At 37.2% G+C, this 18,209-nt stretch overlaps 1 protein-coding gene across 1 annotated transcript in view; it reads right to left on the minus strand.

Annotated features, from left to right (window-relative positions):
* Window positions 1-18,209, minus strand: part of USH2A (usherin) — a 391,083-nt gene that overhangs the window by 286,169 nt on the left and 86,705 nt on the right. Inside the window, exons 16-19 of the mRNA XM_064446238.1 lie at window positions 14,494-14,988; window positions 12,518-12,790; window positions 10,872-11,029; window positions 9,473-9,617 (exon numbers count right to left, since the gene is read on the minus strand). Of these exons, the coding sequence (XP_064302308.1) occupies window positions 9,473-9,617; window positions 10,872-11,029; window positions 12,518-12,790; window positions 14,494-14,988 (1,071 nt within the window). The remainder of the gene's footprint in view (window positions 1-9,472; window positions 9,618-10,871; window positions 11,030-12,517; window positions 12,791-14,493; window positions 14,989-18,209) is intronic.

Raw genomic sequence — 18,209 nt, forward strand, 5'->3', positions numbered from 1 at the left:
ATTATTTCCACAAATGTATCCGCATAAGATATTTTTATATTATTGCAGTGATCCTCCTACCATTAAAACCAATACTCAAATATTCTTTTAAACATTCTGATAGAGTTGGTCACTCTATAGATCAGTTATGAACAATTTATTTTTTTTTTTAATACTGTACAGTAAGCCACTGGAGGGCAGCATGACCTGTTTGGATAATGGCATGATGGCCATACAGGTGGGAAAGAAATGGACCATCACTGAAACAATAAAAGACATCACCTGGAAAAGTACAAGAACTCTCTACCACCTAGAGAATCTAAATCCATCTTATCTTGCCTTCTTTTCTTCACCTTCTTTCCCTGATAAAGGAGGATTTAACAACAGAAACTTCATTTGTACCCAGGAAGTGAAATACAATGACAACTTGTAAAAATTACTTGTTCCCATAATGACACAGTAAAGAGCAATAAACGCCTTTCAAGAACAATAAAACCTGAATTAAAATATGGGCCTTTGAAATCTGACATATTACTTCACAGCACAGCATTGTACATAGTGCGAGTTCTTTAAAGGAAGAGAGATTGCTTCATTTAGAATGAATTAATAACATCCTTTTAAACATCAGTGCATTTCCAAGATCATTAACATATTTTTCAGTTTTCCTATTTGCCTGTAGTGTGTTGCTACTCTTTCTTTCTTTCTTTCCTTTTCTTTGCCCCCCACCCCCCCCCCCCCCTTGATAAATATTCTTCTTGGAGAAAGCAGGGAGTGGGGGAACTGGGAAACTGCCAATGACACTATGTGCTGTAAATCCCTGCTTAGGCATCATTTATGACTTCACAATCTAATTAGTATCTCACACTATGGTAGAAATTTACAATGTCAAAATTGAAGTAATGCAGCGTGAGGTCATAAGCTTTCCTGCAGAAGCAGGGCACAGCACTAATGAATTGTGGTATTAATGTACAAGTTTAAATAAAAAACATGGCTTAACAATCAAAACTTCACCTTTGGAGGGAACTAGTGTACGTCAGCATTTTAAATGCAAACATAAGAGGTTGAGCTCTCCGGTTCAGCTTACCGATGGTAAAACAGAAATGTTTAAATTCATTCTTTCTAAAACACATACAGCTAACTAACTCTCCTGAAAATAACTATATCTTCCTTTAAAGTCTGGTATTAATAAACAGCAGTTACTTGGACCATAATTATGGCATCTCTGATACCCAAACCTGAAGCTTTTATGGGGCTTATGCAATTAACTACTTAAATGCATCGTAACACTTGCTTCTCTGACAGGGAAGTATTGATTTTTTAATCATTTTCAAGTCTCCTCTAGCACAAATAAATGTACTACAGTTACAGTTAATGCACTGTGTACACGCATTAAACACTGGCATGACACAATTTATTATTTTGTGATATATGGTACAGAAGCCTACCCTTTCAGAAAGTAACATCCTTGCTATAACAGTAGTATTTAAACTACTGTCTCACTGATGCTTGAGAATTCTTGTGCATCAAGACAGTGGAAGACTGTAGGTACTAGGTTACATAAGTTAAAAAAAAAAAAAAAGAAACAACAAAAAAACAAAACCACAGAAAACCAAACTCTGCACAGGAACAGACATGACTGAAAATAAATCTGTAGCACCCACCCAGCAGGATACTAAATGCTGAAATTAAAAATATTCCAGACTAAAAGATACAGTATATATTTTCCTAAAGGTGTCACTGTGGTACCTGTAGCTACTCTCTGAAAGATGAATCGGCTATAATTTTACCTATTTAATTTTTTTTAGTCACGTTCTGTTAAGACACATCTGTCAAAATAATGAGCATAGTACATTTTAGTGGATTCAAAGTCACATTTTGTGTATTTTAATTATGTAGTTTTAATGTCTTGCTATATAATACATATTTAATATATTATAAAGCTAAAACAGTATTTAAAAGCCCATGATTGCTGCATGCCATTGTGTAGCAGAGGGCACAAAAAAGACCAATAAAGACAGATGGTCCATACAGCTTATGCTGAAGTCATATATCTAAATATAGATGTTGCTACACAGGTCATTACAAATAAGCCTTTCCCATGTGTGTATGCACACACATGTACACAAAAATGAAGTTGGTAAGTAAAGAGCAGTTAATTTTGTTTTGTTTGAAATAATATCATTTTAGTTTTAGACTCGAAGACAGATGCCAGCATTTCACTCTGAACAGATGGTAATTCCATCTAATAGTGCATCTCTGTATTAGTAAGGTCTGTTGTGTATACAAACAGTAATAAACACTAGGTAAGGATCAAAATAAATTTTAATTGTTGACATTAAATTCTGGCAGCCACGGTTCTAAGGATACAATACTCCTTTCTCAAGTCTGTCAGGTTTACTAATACGACTGCTAAAGCTTTTCCATACTCTGCCAGATTCTTGTCGCAGGCATAACATATTTACACTGTGGCTAAATTTCACAGGCTTACATATGTTTGAATAACTACTGCTCAGCATACTGTAGGCAGATATTTGCATACCCTTCCACAGAAGCCTTCAATCAGCCACCCTGAATAGTTCAGGAAGGTAACAGTAACAAAAAATATACAGTTTTTAATTATTGTTCAGTCGAATTCAAAATGCATACCTACAAATTAAAACAGAAATGATCGGCAAAATTGAGGACAAAAACTTAACTAAAATCTATTTCTTTTTTCACCTTGGAGTTTACCTTGCAGGTAAAATTATATCCCTCACCACTGGTCATCCATTTCATTTCTGCTGCAAGTTATTAGTCCAGAGGACCCCAAGATCAGCATAACGTTTCTGGTATAATCTTTTCTTTCTTTGCGCTTTACAATATTATCAGTCATTTCAACAGTAAACGAGTCAAGAAATAATACTTATCTTCTGACAGTATTTTGATTTTTTTAGAAGATTTTTTAGAGTCCATTTTCAACTTTCTCCCCCAAAAAGAATAAAGACCACCCATAACGGGCATCAAAAGAAAATTTAATAACACGGGTGTGTTACAACTATATTTCTTTAAAAATAGATGTAATACACAGTATTTTTAAAAAATCATGAAAAATATATTGCTTCCACCATATGGGACAACCAACGACTCACCAACCGATTTAAGATGCAGCATATTGAGCTGACCATATGTTACAGTGCTGTTGAATGGCTGAGTGATTCATGCCCGTCACATTCTAGTATATCAATTAAAGCTCCTTGAAGTCTGCATGATTTGTGTCTCTGTTATTAAACCCTGCTAATTCATCCCACTTACACATCTGTTATAAATCTCTAGGAGTGCTGCATGATTCATGGCAATCTGTGAGCATGGTACAGCAAATTCTTCTCCTTGTAATTAACAGTAAATTGTTTTACTGCCATGCAATGAATTTTTCAGTTATATTGCAAATGAACTCCTAAATGCACGGTTCTTTCCTAAGAACTGACTTATATCATTAGGCAATTAAAAAGTATTGCTTTGAACCAAAAGCTTTTAATCAAGAGGAATGCAACTGAAACATAGCTTAAAAACTTGCAAATTTGACATAGAGGGAAAAGAACAAACTGAGCTATTTTCTGAAGTATAATATGTGGTTTGTAGGGGAGAAGAAACATATAACTTTTGGGTCCCTAGTAATTTCCTGAAACTCAAAGAGTAGTTTAACTACAGCTTGAACACTTGGCAAGACAAGTTTGAGCAGATACTATTTATCTCAGAAGTTACTTAAGTCACCTGTCATTACGAAATTTCTCAGATTACTTTACACTTTTCTAATTGTAAAACAGTGTCTTTGTTCTTGAAATAAATAATTGGATAATTAGCCCAGCTGAATCATCAGAGGATTCCAATGCTGCTCAAGTGTTCTTGTCAAAGGTGAAGCAAATTCATTTCAGCTTTGCCTCTGCAGCTTTCTGAAGAGGCTTTGATTTTTTTTTTCCCTGCTACATTCTTGGCAGCAGCCTCAAATTCATGAGTCCATACATCAAGTCAGTAGTTTAACAACAAATGAAATTAAATTCAAAGAAGGGAAACTAATTGAAGGACAGCAACAAAAGTGTTTGGTAATGTGCTTTTTAATATGGCATGCCACATTTGCATGATAATTTTTCCTTTTTAGCATGGAGCAGAAAGTGACTAGCTTAATGAGGGATTATTCAAGACAGGAATGAACAAAATGCATTCATAACTAAGAACAAAGATTGTATTATGAAACGGAAACAGGCAACTGCCGAGAAGTAACTGGATGATTGGTTTATGCATTATGAATAAAAAGGTAGAAAAATATTTATATTAGTATTCACTAATGACTATATATACAAGATTGTTGTAATTAAAATTATAAATTAACATATTAAGAGTGCTTGTTTAATCACTTTGGTCCTATTCACAATGAAGAGACTTATGTACATGCATGCAAAACGATCTGTGTTTTCAGACCAGCAGCAAATGGCCCTCGTATTTCTCTTCTGTAACAAAGGAAAATATACATTACTTATTACCTGTTTAATGGGTATTTGTGATTTTAAAATTGAGGCATAGCATTTTGTAGAAAAGCACTCTATGACAGGCATAAACAAATGCTGTATTGCCATGACAAATGGGTTGAGGCTTTTGAAAAGGGCTTGCACCGGACCTTATTCATGAATGGAAAAAATGGACAAATTACTCAGACTAAAAGGGTAATCAAAAAGAAAATGACATCAAGGAGTGTAAGGCAGCCCAGAAAACCCATCAGCATCATTACCCCAGCAAACCCAGAGGCGACTCCAAAGCCACCAATACAACTGCTTGAGAAGTCTGCCAAGAAGCCAGATGCAGCTGGTGCTGGAAGAATATCTTCTACAAATTAGCTTCTGAACCCTGTAATTGCCATCAAAAGCAAAGGATCAGGAATACAATGCGCTGGGGTAAATGGCAGCAATCACAAAGCCATACTTTGGTGCCTCTTAAAAAATGCTTTTAAAATGAAATTTTTAAAAAAAATTAAGAAGGGCAAAGGAAAGGCGAACTTAATTACAAGAAATAAGCTCAGTCACACAGTAGTTAATGAAACATAGCTGTATAGATTGCTTAAGGCACCCTTTGACTATCTGATTTGAGGGGGGGTAGGATAAGCAATTATACTAGTCCAAGCACTCACATGGCTAATTCCATCCCATTGAAATGCCAGAAATTACTGGAGGGGTAGGGGAGGAAGATGTTTCTCTGACCGAAAAAATTTGGAGAACATGCATGTTTTGTCTTGGTAGATGCTGCAAAGAATAGTGCAAGTAATAATTTTATGCAAACACATTGTCAGAAATCACTTTTAAGGGAACAGACCTTTCAGTGGTACCAGCCAGTAGAGTCCTATAGATTCCAAGGTACCAGCTCAGAATCCTACACAAGATAAAACCACCGAGCAAGAAGTGTTTTGGGGGGGGGGGGGGGGGGGGGGGTAGTCTAAGACCTGGTAACAATAGCAGACCAAATGCCGTTCTCAAAAATAAACAGGAATTTGAACTCAGCAGAACCTGGAGAAAGGAATAAAGTAAAATGTGGCTTTAGGTGTTGAGATAAAAAGTAGATAGTTACTGTCTAGTTACATATATGCAGTTCCACTCAATTATCTTGGGGTAAAGCAAAGACAAAAAAACGAAGCTCAAACTGGATTTCAAAGTTTCTGGCAAGGTATTAAAAATGAACTTTCCTCATCTATCAGCCAAGGTTTTCAATAGCATGTGCAAAATACTGCAGCGCATAGAGTATTTAAAATACCACATGGATTGTGGAACGCGCATCCTTATCTGACGTTTAAAATACTGATTGAAAAAGTGTGAAACACCTCTTAATTATTTAAGTCTCTAAAAGCCAACTATCTGTGTATTTGTAACTGAAAATAGCAAACTGAGATTCTATTTCCATCCAGTCACCTTTTCTTTGAGTAACAGACATGGGTTAATTCTCTTCTTTCATTACCTTGACACTCTTGCTTTGATCTTTCATCCCAGTACTGCATTACCATCTAACATTGACCTTCCAATACTTTTTACCATTCTCAGAGATGGTCATGCATCTGGCATACCTGTGCAAGTTCTTTCATCATACCTCTTCTTCTTCCTGGTTTCATATGCATTTGTGGCAGCTTCCACTCAACTCTTTTATAAAATAACTCAATTCTTATTAATTCAATTTTGTTTCCTCACTCAGATTCTTCTGGCTCAATTGTCTTCTTTAACTACCATTTACAAATATTGTGGGTCTACATATTGGTGAGGAGATTTTTTGCCAGTCTGAAAGATGCAAGGACATAAGGCTTATTTTAGTTTTCTTTCACTCTCCTCCTGCAAAGCTACTCACGAGACATCCCCGGTACAGATGCCTATACTGAACCAGGTTAGAAGGGATCTACTAGTTATGGTTGCATCTGGATTGTTTAACTAATTTTAAGTTATATTCCAAAAGAATTCTCATGTAGAGATCAGCAGACTGTTTCTGATGCTTCTGCTCCCTCAGGTCTTACCGCTAAATTCTGCCCTGCCTGCAGAATTCTCTTTTCTGTCTTTTAAATCCTCTCTCAAAACCTCTTACTTCTCTTCCTCGGCATTTTTGTTTCTAATCATTTCACGCCCTTGTTTCTGCCCTTGTTTTTATTTGCTGTGTTACGCCATATAAAAAAAATCCATGCTGCCAGAGAAATAGAATGATAGAGTTTGAAGAGCATCTTTTTTTGTAGCAAGTCTTCAAATTAACCTAATGGATATGAACAAAGCTTTAAAATTACTTGCGACTTCTAGTGGCAAATTTTAGAAGACATTGACAATTCCAAAAGCAGTCCCCTTGCTAATATACATCAGCTGGACACACCAAAATAACAGTCATTAAGATACCCACTGATTTAAATGCTCCACGTAATAAATCAGTATACTCCACACATGGAAGGAGTGGAGATGGTTTTCCATTATCCTCCTCAGGATCAGAGGAGAAGAATTAGTCTAATTTAGTACAACCTCTAGCCCAACTTGGAACACAATTCAAAGCTCCTGGAATGTGTTACGATGCAAGGGAACCATCATGCTGGAGCACATTTCAGTCGAGGCTTCCTCCAAAAAGTTCCCTTTGCCAGGGCATGGAGGGGGGCTGGCATCCAGCCAGGGAGGCTGTCTCTGTGCCAGGGAGACATTCCTTCATGAAACAGAACTCCAACAGACCTAGAAAGGCAATTTAAATTTCATTTTGCACCATTCAATGACACAAAAGGATATTAATGGACTAAGACCTGATCTTCTCTTTGTACAAATGATTGGGACTGGTTTCTCCTATGTTCCAAGTTTGAACTCGCTTTAATCTGAAAGTCATCACATAAGTAGCATTTCTTTTAAATTTCTTTGGAAACACAGTTTTACAGAACCTCACAAAATAGAACATGCACACAGAAAAAAACAGGATGGAGATTATTAAAAAAATTTCTGAAGAAATTAAAAATGTGAATGGTGGAAGATAAAATTTCATGCAAAATTTAAGTGTTCTACTCTTCAGTTTGTCAAAATTCAAGACATTGCATTAGCATGCTTTAAAAACATAAAAGGAATGTGATACAGGACTGATTCATTGCTTTCAAGGCTTACAACAGCAAGCAGGAAAAGGCTACACTGCAAAACAGCTAATAAATGGGGATGTGCCTGTTATTCTATTTCGTATTCTCCTGTCTTCTCTAATGTGATAGGTCTCCAAGTATTAACACAACCAGGGAAGAGATGGTCATAAACAAGCTGTCAAGCATAACTAAGCTATTGTTTCTGAATCTTTTAATAAATTTATAACTGCAAAGGTGGATCATTTGTAGTAATAAGATGTGCCGTTTAGCCCATATTTGTTTCCATGGTTATCAGCACAGATTGGAACACTGTTCCTTGCACAGCTGCATGATATGGGATAAAGTCATGCTCATACAAGTAGGAGGCTCTGTAGATGGCCGGCTTGAAACTTTAAGAGGTGGCAGTATGAGGAAACAAAACAACTTTGAAATCAGGAATTCAGCAAGAGAGAAGACCAACAGAACAACCTTTGCCCACTGAAGCACAAAAACAATATGGTGAATCAAGGAACAAATCATCTAACTTCCACTTGAGAACAAATGGAAAGGCAATTAAATAGACAGACAGATGAAGAACAGAGGACAGACTAGAGGTAATATCCCAACAGCTTAGATTCCACTTCAGTTCATGTATATAAAGCTTCCTATTTACTGGTTTTGGGCAACTCCTTATTCCCTGTCTGTAAGCTCCTATATCTCTTCACTGGTTACACAGAGGAACTTTGATGGATTTCAGGCAACAGCCCAGAGAGCCTAGGAAAACATACTGCACAGTAGAAATTTTCATTTTTTTTCCTACGGGAGACCAAATTACATAAGAGAGGTAATTTCAAAGATCACCATCACAACATCCATATGACAACACCACTAATTGCTTAACTGAAATTGCTAATATTGTGAAAGTAATTAACGTGTTTTAAATGCCTATACAAAAGGAAACCACAATATTTAGTAGTCAGCTCTCTGCAGGTGACCACCACTATTGTCACATAGCATGGATTTTGAGCTTATAGTATAAAAGAGCTGTACTGACCACCTTGTTCCATGAATAAAAAGCTGAAGCTGATTTTCCTAAAAATTTCTCTCTCAAAACACTCTTGGATCCTCTCATGTCTTAGAGGTGAGTTCATGCCAGTCTTTTCTTCAAAACAAAAACATCTCTGTTCTGTACTGATGTGTTTTTTCTCCTAAATTTGTAGAGTTAGTACCTGTAAAGCCCTTGCCATATATGGTTGAAATTCAAGTCTGAAAATTTATTAATGGGCACAGGCACATATATGCAGTTTCTTAAGCATTTTTTCAATAGGAAAGTGTAAGTGTCCATATCTACAAAGCAAAATCTCATAAATCTCAGGGGTTAAATAAACAAACATTTCCAAAAGAGCAGACCCAAACCATGTATGTTGCTTATGATTTAGACACACAAATACACTGTGTACATATGTTAGAGTTTAATACAAAAACCACACAGCTCCTCCTTCATGGGTTAAGCAAGGCATTGGCACAGCATGTGCATTTCATGTGCCTTATGATGCAAACATGACACATGCTAAAAAACCCCAACCACAAATTAACAACTTCTTACCATCATAAATGAACTAACAGGTTCAGCTACATACAGTTACTATTTAAATAAACACGAACAAAAATATACAAATCCATAACTTGCAATTGAGAGAGGGGTACACAAATCCTGTTGTCATAATAGTGTACCTTAAACCTTCATTGAAAATATTTTGCTTCTAATCTGTCAAGATAAACAAATAATAATTAAGCAAGTCACTTTGTATTAATACAACACCTACTCCTGTCACTGTGCATCAAACTACGATCATCTTAATGGTATTCATTAGTAAACTGTGTGTCAGGTTTGCACTTTGATACAGATTGTTTCCTTACCAGCTGCCAAGGTTTGCCCCTTGCCTGGCTCACTGGTTATGCAACCAATTTGATTGCAAAGAGTAATAGTAAAGTTGTACGTCCTGTACGGTTTTAACCCCGTTGCTACATAGGACAGCTCATGAGCCTCAGCTATATGCAAAACCTGCAAAGCAGATTGGAAGAAGACAGTTGGTTAATAATATTTTCATTCTTATTAATAGAGGACACATTCACTAATAAGAAACTTGTCTCTGAATTTGCAGATTCCTTCATTTAGATGTGGCAAAGCCTGAGAAGACCAACTGAGGGAGAGGATTATTTTGGAGAATCTGAACAAGCTAGGATTTAGGTGATAATACTTCCCATCACACTGTTTTACGAGGCAATAAGCCAGTTCCTGAGTGGATAAATGAGGAAACAAAGTTATTGCCTCATAAAACTGCGTGGTGGTACAGTTATCACTACAAACAGTGCAGCTCCAATCCAGATGACGAAGATGACACTATTAAGTGGTGAAATCTGAACACCATTGAATGAGTAACATGATTAACAGGCATTAGGAGGGAGGGGAATAACTAATACCTACAGATGTGTGAATCTGCTTTACTTTAACATTACTTTAAGTTGTCAGAGACAGTGGAACTGAATAAACTGTTGTGCCTTAGATAACTTCTTTATTAGATGTTTATTTAGATGAAAAGTCTTGCAAGCCTGTGACAAGAAGCAATTTACATTTATGTATTGTTACAACAGCCCCAGGAGCAATGGTATCCCCACTTCATAGACAAACTGAGGCCCATCTGTGGGACAACATCAGCTCTGAAATGAGGAATAGAATGTACAAAGCACCAGACCCACCTTCTGATTACCCATCACATTTCTTTGCTCATTCCTAAGCTTTTAGCTTGCTGCTACTGCCATAGTACTTGTTTGCCAAACCCAGTCCCTCAAAAATGACAACGCTATTTTAAAATCACATATTTAGACTTTATAAAGTTGGTTTTCTCCTATTTTAGGTTTCCCCATTTCAAAGATTTGTCTGTTATCCCAGAAGCCAGACAAGTATCTTCTTAAAGAAAATGCAGATTCCTACAAAACAGCATGGCTTTAAGCATATCAGGAAATACAGCAATAAGACAGAATCAGAATATGCAAAGATCAAGGGAATTTAAGTGTTGTTTCTCAATCTCATCCCTCCCAGTTTTGAATCTCACCCGCTACTGAAAACAAGTCAGCTTAGGAATACAGCTTAAAACCTGACATTACAGAGCGCTCAGGGTAAACTGACAGGTGAAAAAGTTAGATTAGAGGATATAGAGCAAATCAGGGAAACAATCACAACGTCAAGGAGGACATCAGACTTTATCAATTTTATTATTACCAGTTAGGAAAAACTTAATGTGACTAACAGTAATACCTGGGAAAAGGGTGGCAAGAACCTTTGTTCTGTCATCAGACTGATGCTGTAGCCCATCACTTCTCCTCTTGCTAAATTATCTTCAGGTTTTTCCCAAGACACATTGAGGGAATATGGTGAAAGAGGGAATACTGATGGAGTTGGCATGGAGACTGGGGCTAAAATAAAATTAATACAATAACATTCATACAATAAGTGAGCAATGTCTGTAACACAAGCTTTCTCCCTGTATTTGTAAAAGACCATCTCAGACAGTCTTTTCTTTTTTTAACCTTATTTTCAAGTTTAACTGGAATTTTCAAATTATTTTCATAGCACATACTAAGTACCTCACCCACCATTCTCTCATTTTCTACTCTGGCCATGAATGCAGAATAAAACTCTGCCTATGTCTTCAAAGAAATACTAATCAGCACTAAAGTCCTAACCCCTGTAGCAGGTAGGAAAAGTACATAAAAATGAAAAAGTCTTGAAGAAAATCTTCATGCAACCTGGGAAAAAACTGATAAAAGCAAAAAGTGTTCAATACTTCAGCATCTTAAAAGCAATTTTGTTTGCTAGGTCAGTTTGAAATTAACATGTCTCTCACTTCTTACAAAACAGTTCCCCTGTCTTCCATAGTAAATCTGTGAAAGGATTGTTTGCACTGCAGTTAAATCCCCACCTGATTACTCTGTAATAATAGGCTACCAACTCATAGCACTTCTGCTACGTACAAACAACCACACTAATGGACCTCTCCCCAAATATAATTTAACACTTTTATAACATATAGTATTAAAGAACAGATAAGCACAGAGACTCATTTTGAAATGGGAATTAGTTTAGCCTGCTGTTTTGCAGGAGCAAATGAGTGAGGATATGGTTTTCCAGCTAACAGCAAACAAAAGCATCAGTGATGTAACAGAGATGTTTAATTGCAAAACATAGGCTCTATCAGCCAAAAAAACCCTTAGTTTTCTAATGAAAGCAATGAAATAAATAGCTGTCATTTCAAATAATATGTCAAGTGGCAAGCCCTTTTGAAAAACCTGAACAGAAGGGTCATAATAAGCTGCTGTGAACTGGCTAAACTTCTGGAAAAAAATGGTCTATATTACAACACTTGACCTCCATAAAAGCATATGAAAAGTTTCAAGCACTGTACTCCTGAAAAGGTAACCCTCTCAAAAAAACTGCTTTCTAAACAATCAAAGCCTCAATTCAGGAAACCTCATTTGAACCCCCTTTCTGAAAATACGTAACTCCTTGGACAACATTCCTGATTCACACCAACTATTAATACATTTGTGACCACACCAATCTTTTTTCATGTTTTCTCCCTTTAAAGAGCATACAAATAACAAATGCAAAAATAGCAGAGAATTTAAACACCGCTTGGTAGATTTGGCAATAATCTTGTAGTTTTGAAATTTTGGTTTAATCGGAAGGGATTATTTCCTTCAGCAATATGATTTTATGGTGAAGAAAATGTTTTTGCTTAACATGCTAAGTTCTGAGATAATCCAACCTATCTTTAGTTAAAAAATTAGAATTTGCCCCTATTTGAATCACTTCTAGACACATTTTATTGAACAACAAAAAAAAAGCATTGTAATTTAGTTTTTCCTTACATTTGTATAAAAAAAATTCAAACCAATACTTACCAGCCTCTCCTGTTTGTCCTGATACCCAGTCTGAAGATATGCTACCCGCCATGTTTACGGCTAGCACATAAAATTCATACTCTGTGAATGGCTCCAGATCAGTGACTGTGGTACGGGTTTGTGGTGGAGCCAGGGCATTTTCATTAGGAGACTCCATAACTGGTTGAGGGCTGAGCCATCCACTGCTTTGGAAAATACGAATTTCAGGAGGAAGGAAGTTCCCAGCTGATTTTAATTTTTTTCTCATGTAAAGTTCATATCTTATAATTATGCCTAGAGAAAAAAGGAAGCTAGAAAAATTAGTGCATTTCAACGATTACTAGAGTTCTACTAAAATACCAACACCATATATTCAATGAGCTAACAACCAATCAATCAACATCATAGATAATATAGCATAAGATGATTTCCTCATTTCTGGTATTTCCATCTAAATGCTTATTTTGGCATTTCTTGCATTACACTGTTTATTTTCTCCTCCATAAAATTTTGGGATTTGAAAACAAATGGCTGGATTAAAGTATGAGTTCTTCCATCCTCACAGGAAGATGATATCCCAAAAGGTCTGATCAAATGTTACCAGAAATTACTTCAGGCCTCTAATTTTCAAAGGTTTAATTATATTTTTTTTTTAACAGAATGGGTATGGAATTTTTCAGTGACAGTTTAATGCTAACTTTTTAGAACATACTACTGGATAGGAGATACATGCGCATCAGTTTTCCATCAGTGTAAACCTATTACGTACGCAGGAAGGTCTCACCACTTTGGGGAAAAAAAAATTAGCTTCAGTGTTGTGGTGTGAAGTGATACATGATCCAGGTTGGATCATGGAAGCAGTTTAACTGTAGGAATAGAGTGTAAGAAAGCTGACTGAAGATTTCCCAAATGGAAAAGATTAGACACACAGCTAAGCCAGGAGATAGTTAATTACCATATAATGTATATATTTGGGGCTGTACTAATGCACAGAACTGGAGAGGTGGCCGGGGAGAAAAAGCTTTTGTCTTTGGAAAGACCAGGAAATCTGACCAGGCATCAAAAGGAAAAAGAGCATTGCTTAAGTCTGCCTTTGCTGGCAATTACACACGTGTAACGGCTATGAAGTAAACTATGAAGAGTATATCATACAGGTTGAGGGGCAAGTACTAACAGCAAGTATCATGAACTGCCCCTCTAAATATGTACAGGTATTCTTGTGTGGACATTATTCCTGTCTTACCTGATAATAGCTAGCAAATAAGATGTTCGAAGAGAAAGCTGAGCTTCCCATATACAGAAGCCCATTTTGTGAACAGATCAAAACACTTGTTTTCCCTTGCACAAATATTTGTGCATGTAAGTTCAAGTTCACAAAGCTCCATTGCACATACATTAAAAGATAAAGCATTTACCAGTAAAATCTGTGGCATCACAAAAGTATCCTACAACAGCTGCGTTCTTGATTTCAAAAACCTAAAATATTATTACTCAAGTTAGACCAGCAACTCTTGGCAATCGCCTAATCCCTAACAAAGTTATACTGGTAATAGAATTAGTTGCTACACATGACGGATGGTTTTAAAAACAGACTTCTCTGCTAATTCTTAGGGTTGTGGGGTTTTTTTTTTTCAATAACTCTTATCTGCTTATTTATTCTTTGTAAGGCAATATCACCACATCTGTCTGAACTAGGCGATCTGGCAAATTAGGAAAAAATTACTTTTACTGTAAATGTTTAATTATAAATGTGATTTTTGCTGCAGCAGATGCCACGAAGGGCTAAATCTTGGATGCAACACATTCAGTTGGAGTTCTGGACTCCAAAAGAATAAAACAGACTCTGAGGATACATTTAGTGGCAGACAGGCAAATTAAGTCAATGCCTTACTTCATTCTCAGCTTATGTCACATGGAGAAGGATATTCCAACCAGATTTGAGAAAATGCTTTTTCTTTGAAAATATTTGACGTACAAAGGTAAATACAATGTCCTACCATTTGGTTTCTCAGGTGGTGACCATTCCACAGCCAGTTCTGTAGAGCTGATGGTTTCTATCATCGGTGGGTGTAGGCCTTCTGGAGGAGCTTGTGCGGTAATTACTGTTACTGGCTGGCTCTTTAAGCAGCCTCCACTAGTACAAGCTTGCACAGAAAAAACATACTTTGTAAATGGAACAAGATTCCAAATAATTGCTGAAGTTTTTGGGCCTTCATACTGACCACAAGGCTGAAGATCAACCAAGCCAGTACACGTCAAAATGTATTTCTCTATGGGCCCAGAGTCATTGGAGAGGCTTGTCCAGTAAAGTAAAACAGAGCGGTGACTAACAGGAAAGACAGGATTTAAATGCAAGCTTCCTGTAGGTACCCCAGATTTTGTTCTATATGTCACTGAGGCACTTCTTGTAAAACCATGAACGTTGCTGGCTTGGACATAATAGGAATAGAAGGTATATGGAGATAGCAAGGTATCGGTGAAGGTCTGAACACCTAAAAGAGGTGAGAAGAAAACTGTATCAGCCTAACACATTAAAAATAATCTTAATTTACATACTTAAAGTCTTTCTAGCCCTAATCCAAGACTCATGCCTCTTTGCATGCTTTTCTTGTGGCCATTATGAACATTGTAACTTCTCAACTTTTTTTTTTGTTAACATAAAAAACCCCTCCCCTGGAGAAATAATTTTTCCACTGAATTTCTCCTTGTTCCTCCTTTAATCATGAACAAGATTAATAAAATTATCTTCTTAGTCCTCCTTTGATATTAGTGAATCTGATTTAGGGAAAAAATACCCAAACCATTCTGTAAATTTTCACACTTTAGTTTTTGATTCTTTTCATAGCATAAGACCAATTATTTCACCTTTTTGTGCTTTCACTTCCTCACTTCTAAAATAGTGCCTAATAGTTCTTTTGTAAAGTATTTGATCTTGTATGAAAAGTGACGCAGACATGCAAGTAATTGCTAAAAAGGTATATCCCAAAGCCTATATTTACCCTCCTCACCCCACTTTCCATTACTGTACTACTTTTTAGCAGCTTCTTAGCAGCCATGACCATGGATAGCTCCTGGGTATATCCGAGGAGCAGTTATGCATCTCAGTCATCACAGCACAGTATAAATTTAATGTACAACCATACCACCATACATTGTTTTGCCTTAAGAAAGGGTGAACATTGAGTAATGTATTACATGCCAGAGCATGGATACCTTTACACTTTTTCAAAGCAAAGGCAGAGGACACAGCTATTTCTAAGTCCTCTCTGTATGTCTGCATTGGCAAGCCACCCCGAAGTATAACATAAAGAGTTGGCCCATAAAATTATTAGTATTGCTAGGTATTCAACCCTGGACATTGTAGTACAAAAGCAGCAGTGTCAGTCAGTAAGTGCTTACAGCACTTCAACTACTTCTAGCAATAACAAACTTATCGCTGGAGTCCAGCAATAAGAACAGGTAATCTCATCTTCATGCCTTTCAAGCCCTGGTACTTCAGGCAAGATTGCAGAACGGCTCTCCCAGCAGCTGCAATAGTTATTGTGACATCCTTCTGCATTAGTAGTAAGCAGGCAAGGGATGCAGCACATTTCAGTCTTGCTGGTGAGATTAAGGTGTTTCTTTTTCAGCTTTTGGGTTAGCATGCAGTTCGCAACTGCAGGTGCAAGTACTCAAGTGTACTCTAGAATAGTTGAGCCCTTTGAGCTGTATGGACACACCTTCCCTGGCCGAAGTGCGCCTGGGTGCTAGAGTGGGGTACCAAAATCAATTTGGCAAGTGTTAGACAAGACTCTTGGACAGGCTGGCAAGAATCCTCAGAGGAGGAGCATGGCAACCAGTTGCTGTGAAGGACACTGGCAAGTAGGAGCCTGTCACGAGTCCAGTTTCCAACTTTGTCTCCAGAGTAAAGAATGGCCTCAGAGACAGTGTGAGTCAGCATGCTAGAAACTTGGGACAGCTGTACTTTTGGGACAATAGGACCCCCATCCTATGGGCCTTCAACTCAAAAGAGCCACAAAAAAGGAAAAAAGCATGCAAGAAGAAAGAAAAAAAAAAAAACCAGCATGACTGCTATCATCAGCAGGAAGTACTGCAAATCCTTGTGAGATGACTAGGACCTCTCCCCTGCCCTCAGAACCCAACCCTGCCCTAGAACCATATGCTAATCTGGAACTCGACATAGAATCAACAAGAAAGCTAGAACCTGCTCTGAAACCAACAAGCAAGCTAGAACCTGATCTAGAACCCACAATAGAGAACATGCTCTGGAACCAGCAAGCGAGCTAGAATCTGATCTAAAAAGCAACAAGCGAGCTGAAATCTGCTCCAGAACCAACCAGCAGTCCTGAAAACCAGTGAGCTAGCATAGTCCTGAGACAACAAGATAAACCATGGCCCAACTCCGGAAACAGCAAGTGACTGGGGCCCCAATCTAAACCATCAAGTGAGCTAGAACCCGATCTAGAAGCAATGAGTGATCTAGACCCAGCAGTTACCTAGAACTTGATCTAGAACTGCCTCCCCACCAAGCAACCACGCCCAGAATTCATAAATGCACCAACACCTCTCTAGCTCTACAAGCAACCAACCCCTGAAACCCAGCTTCTGGAATGGACCTGGACTCTAGGGCCAACCCAGACTCTAGGGCCCATGGGGACTGGGGCCTCTAGGTCTACTGTTGACAGCAAGCACATTACTTTCTCATTCTCAAGTATAGGGATCGGAATAGGCAGAACACACAGAATGCTGATGCTGTCTTCCAGAGAAGAGATCAGCACCACCTCAACATTACAAGAACGTTCATTCAATGTTGATGAACAGCTGATCACCAGAGGGTAACTTTATTTCAATAGGAATACAGACTAGATAAAATTGGATAAAGCCAAAAGGTAGAAGGTTCTACATTCCTCAGGTGAACAACTCCACCACATATTTAGCAACATCTATAAATAATTGGAACCAATGTGATTTGGAGTAACAATCATAAGTAATTTTCAGTGATTTTTCTCACTTCAAAGCAAGTATTTAATTTTATCCTCAAGACAAGGATTGGTATCTCCTGATCCTCTGGATTCCCAGAGCAGTTAAGAAGACACTCTTTTAATTGGGCATTCTGCAATACCATCAGCCAGATCACCAGGTCGATTTAGAAAATTATTCTTAATTTTCCTTGGGAAATTCAGTGTTTCTATAAAAGTGTCATTTAGTCATAAGATAATGTTCATGCAGTTACACTCTCGGGGCATTTCATAAGCATTACAAATTCCATACTATACTGGGAAAAAAGTAACATTATCAGAAGTTCTGACAGCATTAACAATGTATTCTTGATATTCAAACACCCGCAGATGCCTTCACATCACTAATTAGGGGTCCTGCAGGAAACGTCAAAAACATCTTTTGAAACCAAATCTACATTTTTACAAAATACTGTTTTGTTGAATAGAAACATGCTAATGTCTCATTATACAGCTAAATACAGAGTTTTTCACTCTTTACAAAGTATATAGTACAGTCATGAAATAGTGTCCTCAAGAACGTGCTCAGTTTCAAGTACATTACAAAGCACAAATTTGTGACAACAAAGTATAATAGCTTTTTTTAAATTAATGCAGATTTTTACTAAAGTTAGGCTTTTATACCAAATTAAGGAACTGGAATATTTTCTGTTAGCTCTTTCTTATTACAAACTTTTTTGTATTGTTCCTTTTTC

The sequence above is a fragment of the Phalacrocorax carbo genome, chromosome 3 (assembly GCF_963921805.1).
Source record: "Phalacrocorax carbo chromosome 3, bPhaCar2.1, whole genome shotgun sequence".
In the NCBI taxonomy this organism is placed as follows: domain Eukaryota; kingdom Metazoa; phylum Chordata; class Aves; order Suliformes; family Phalacrocoracidae; genus Phalacrocorax; species Phalacrocorax carbo.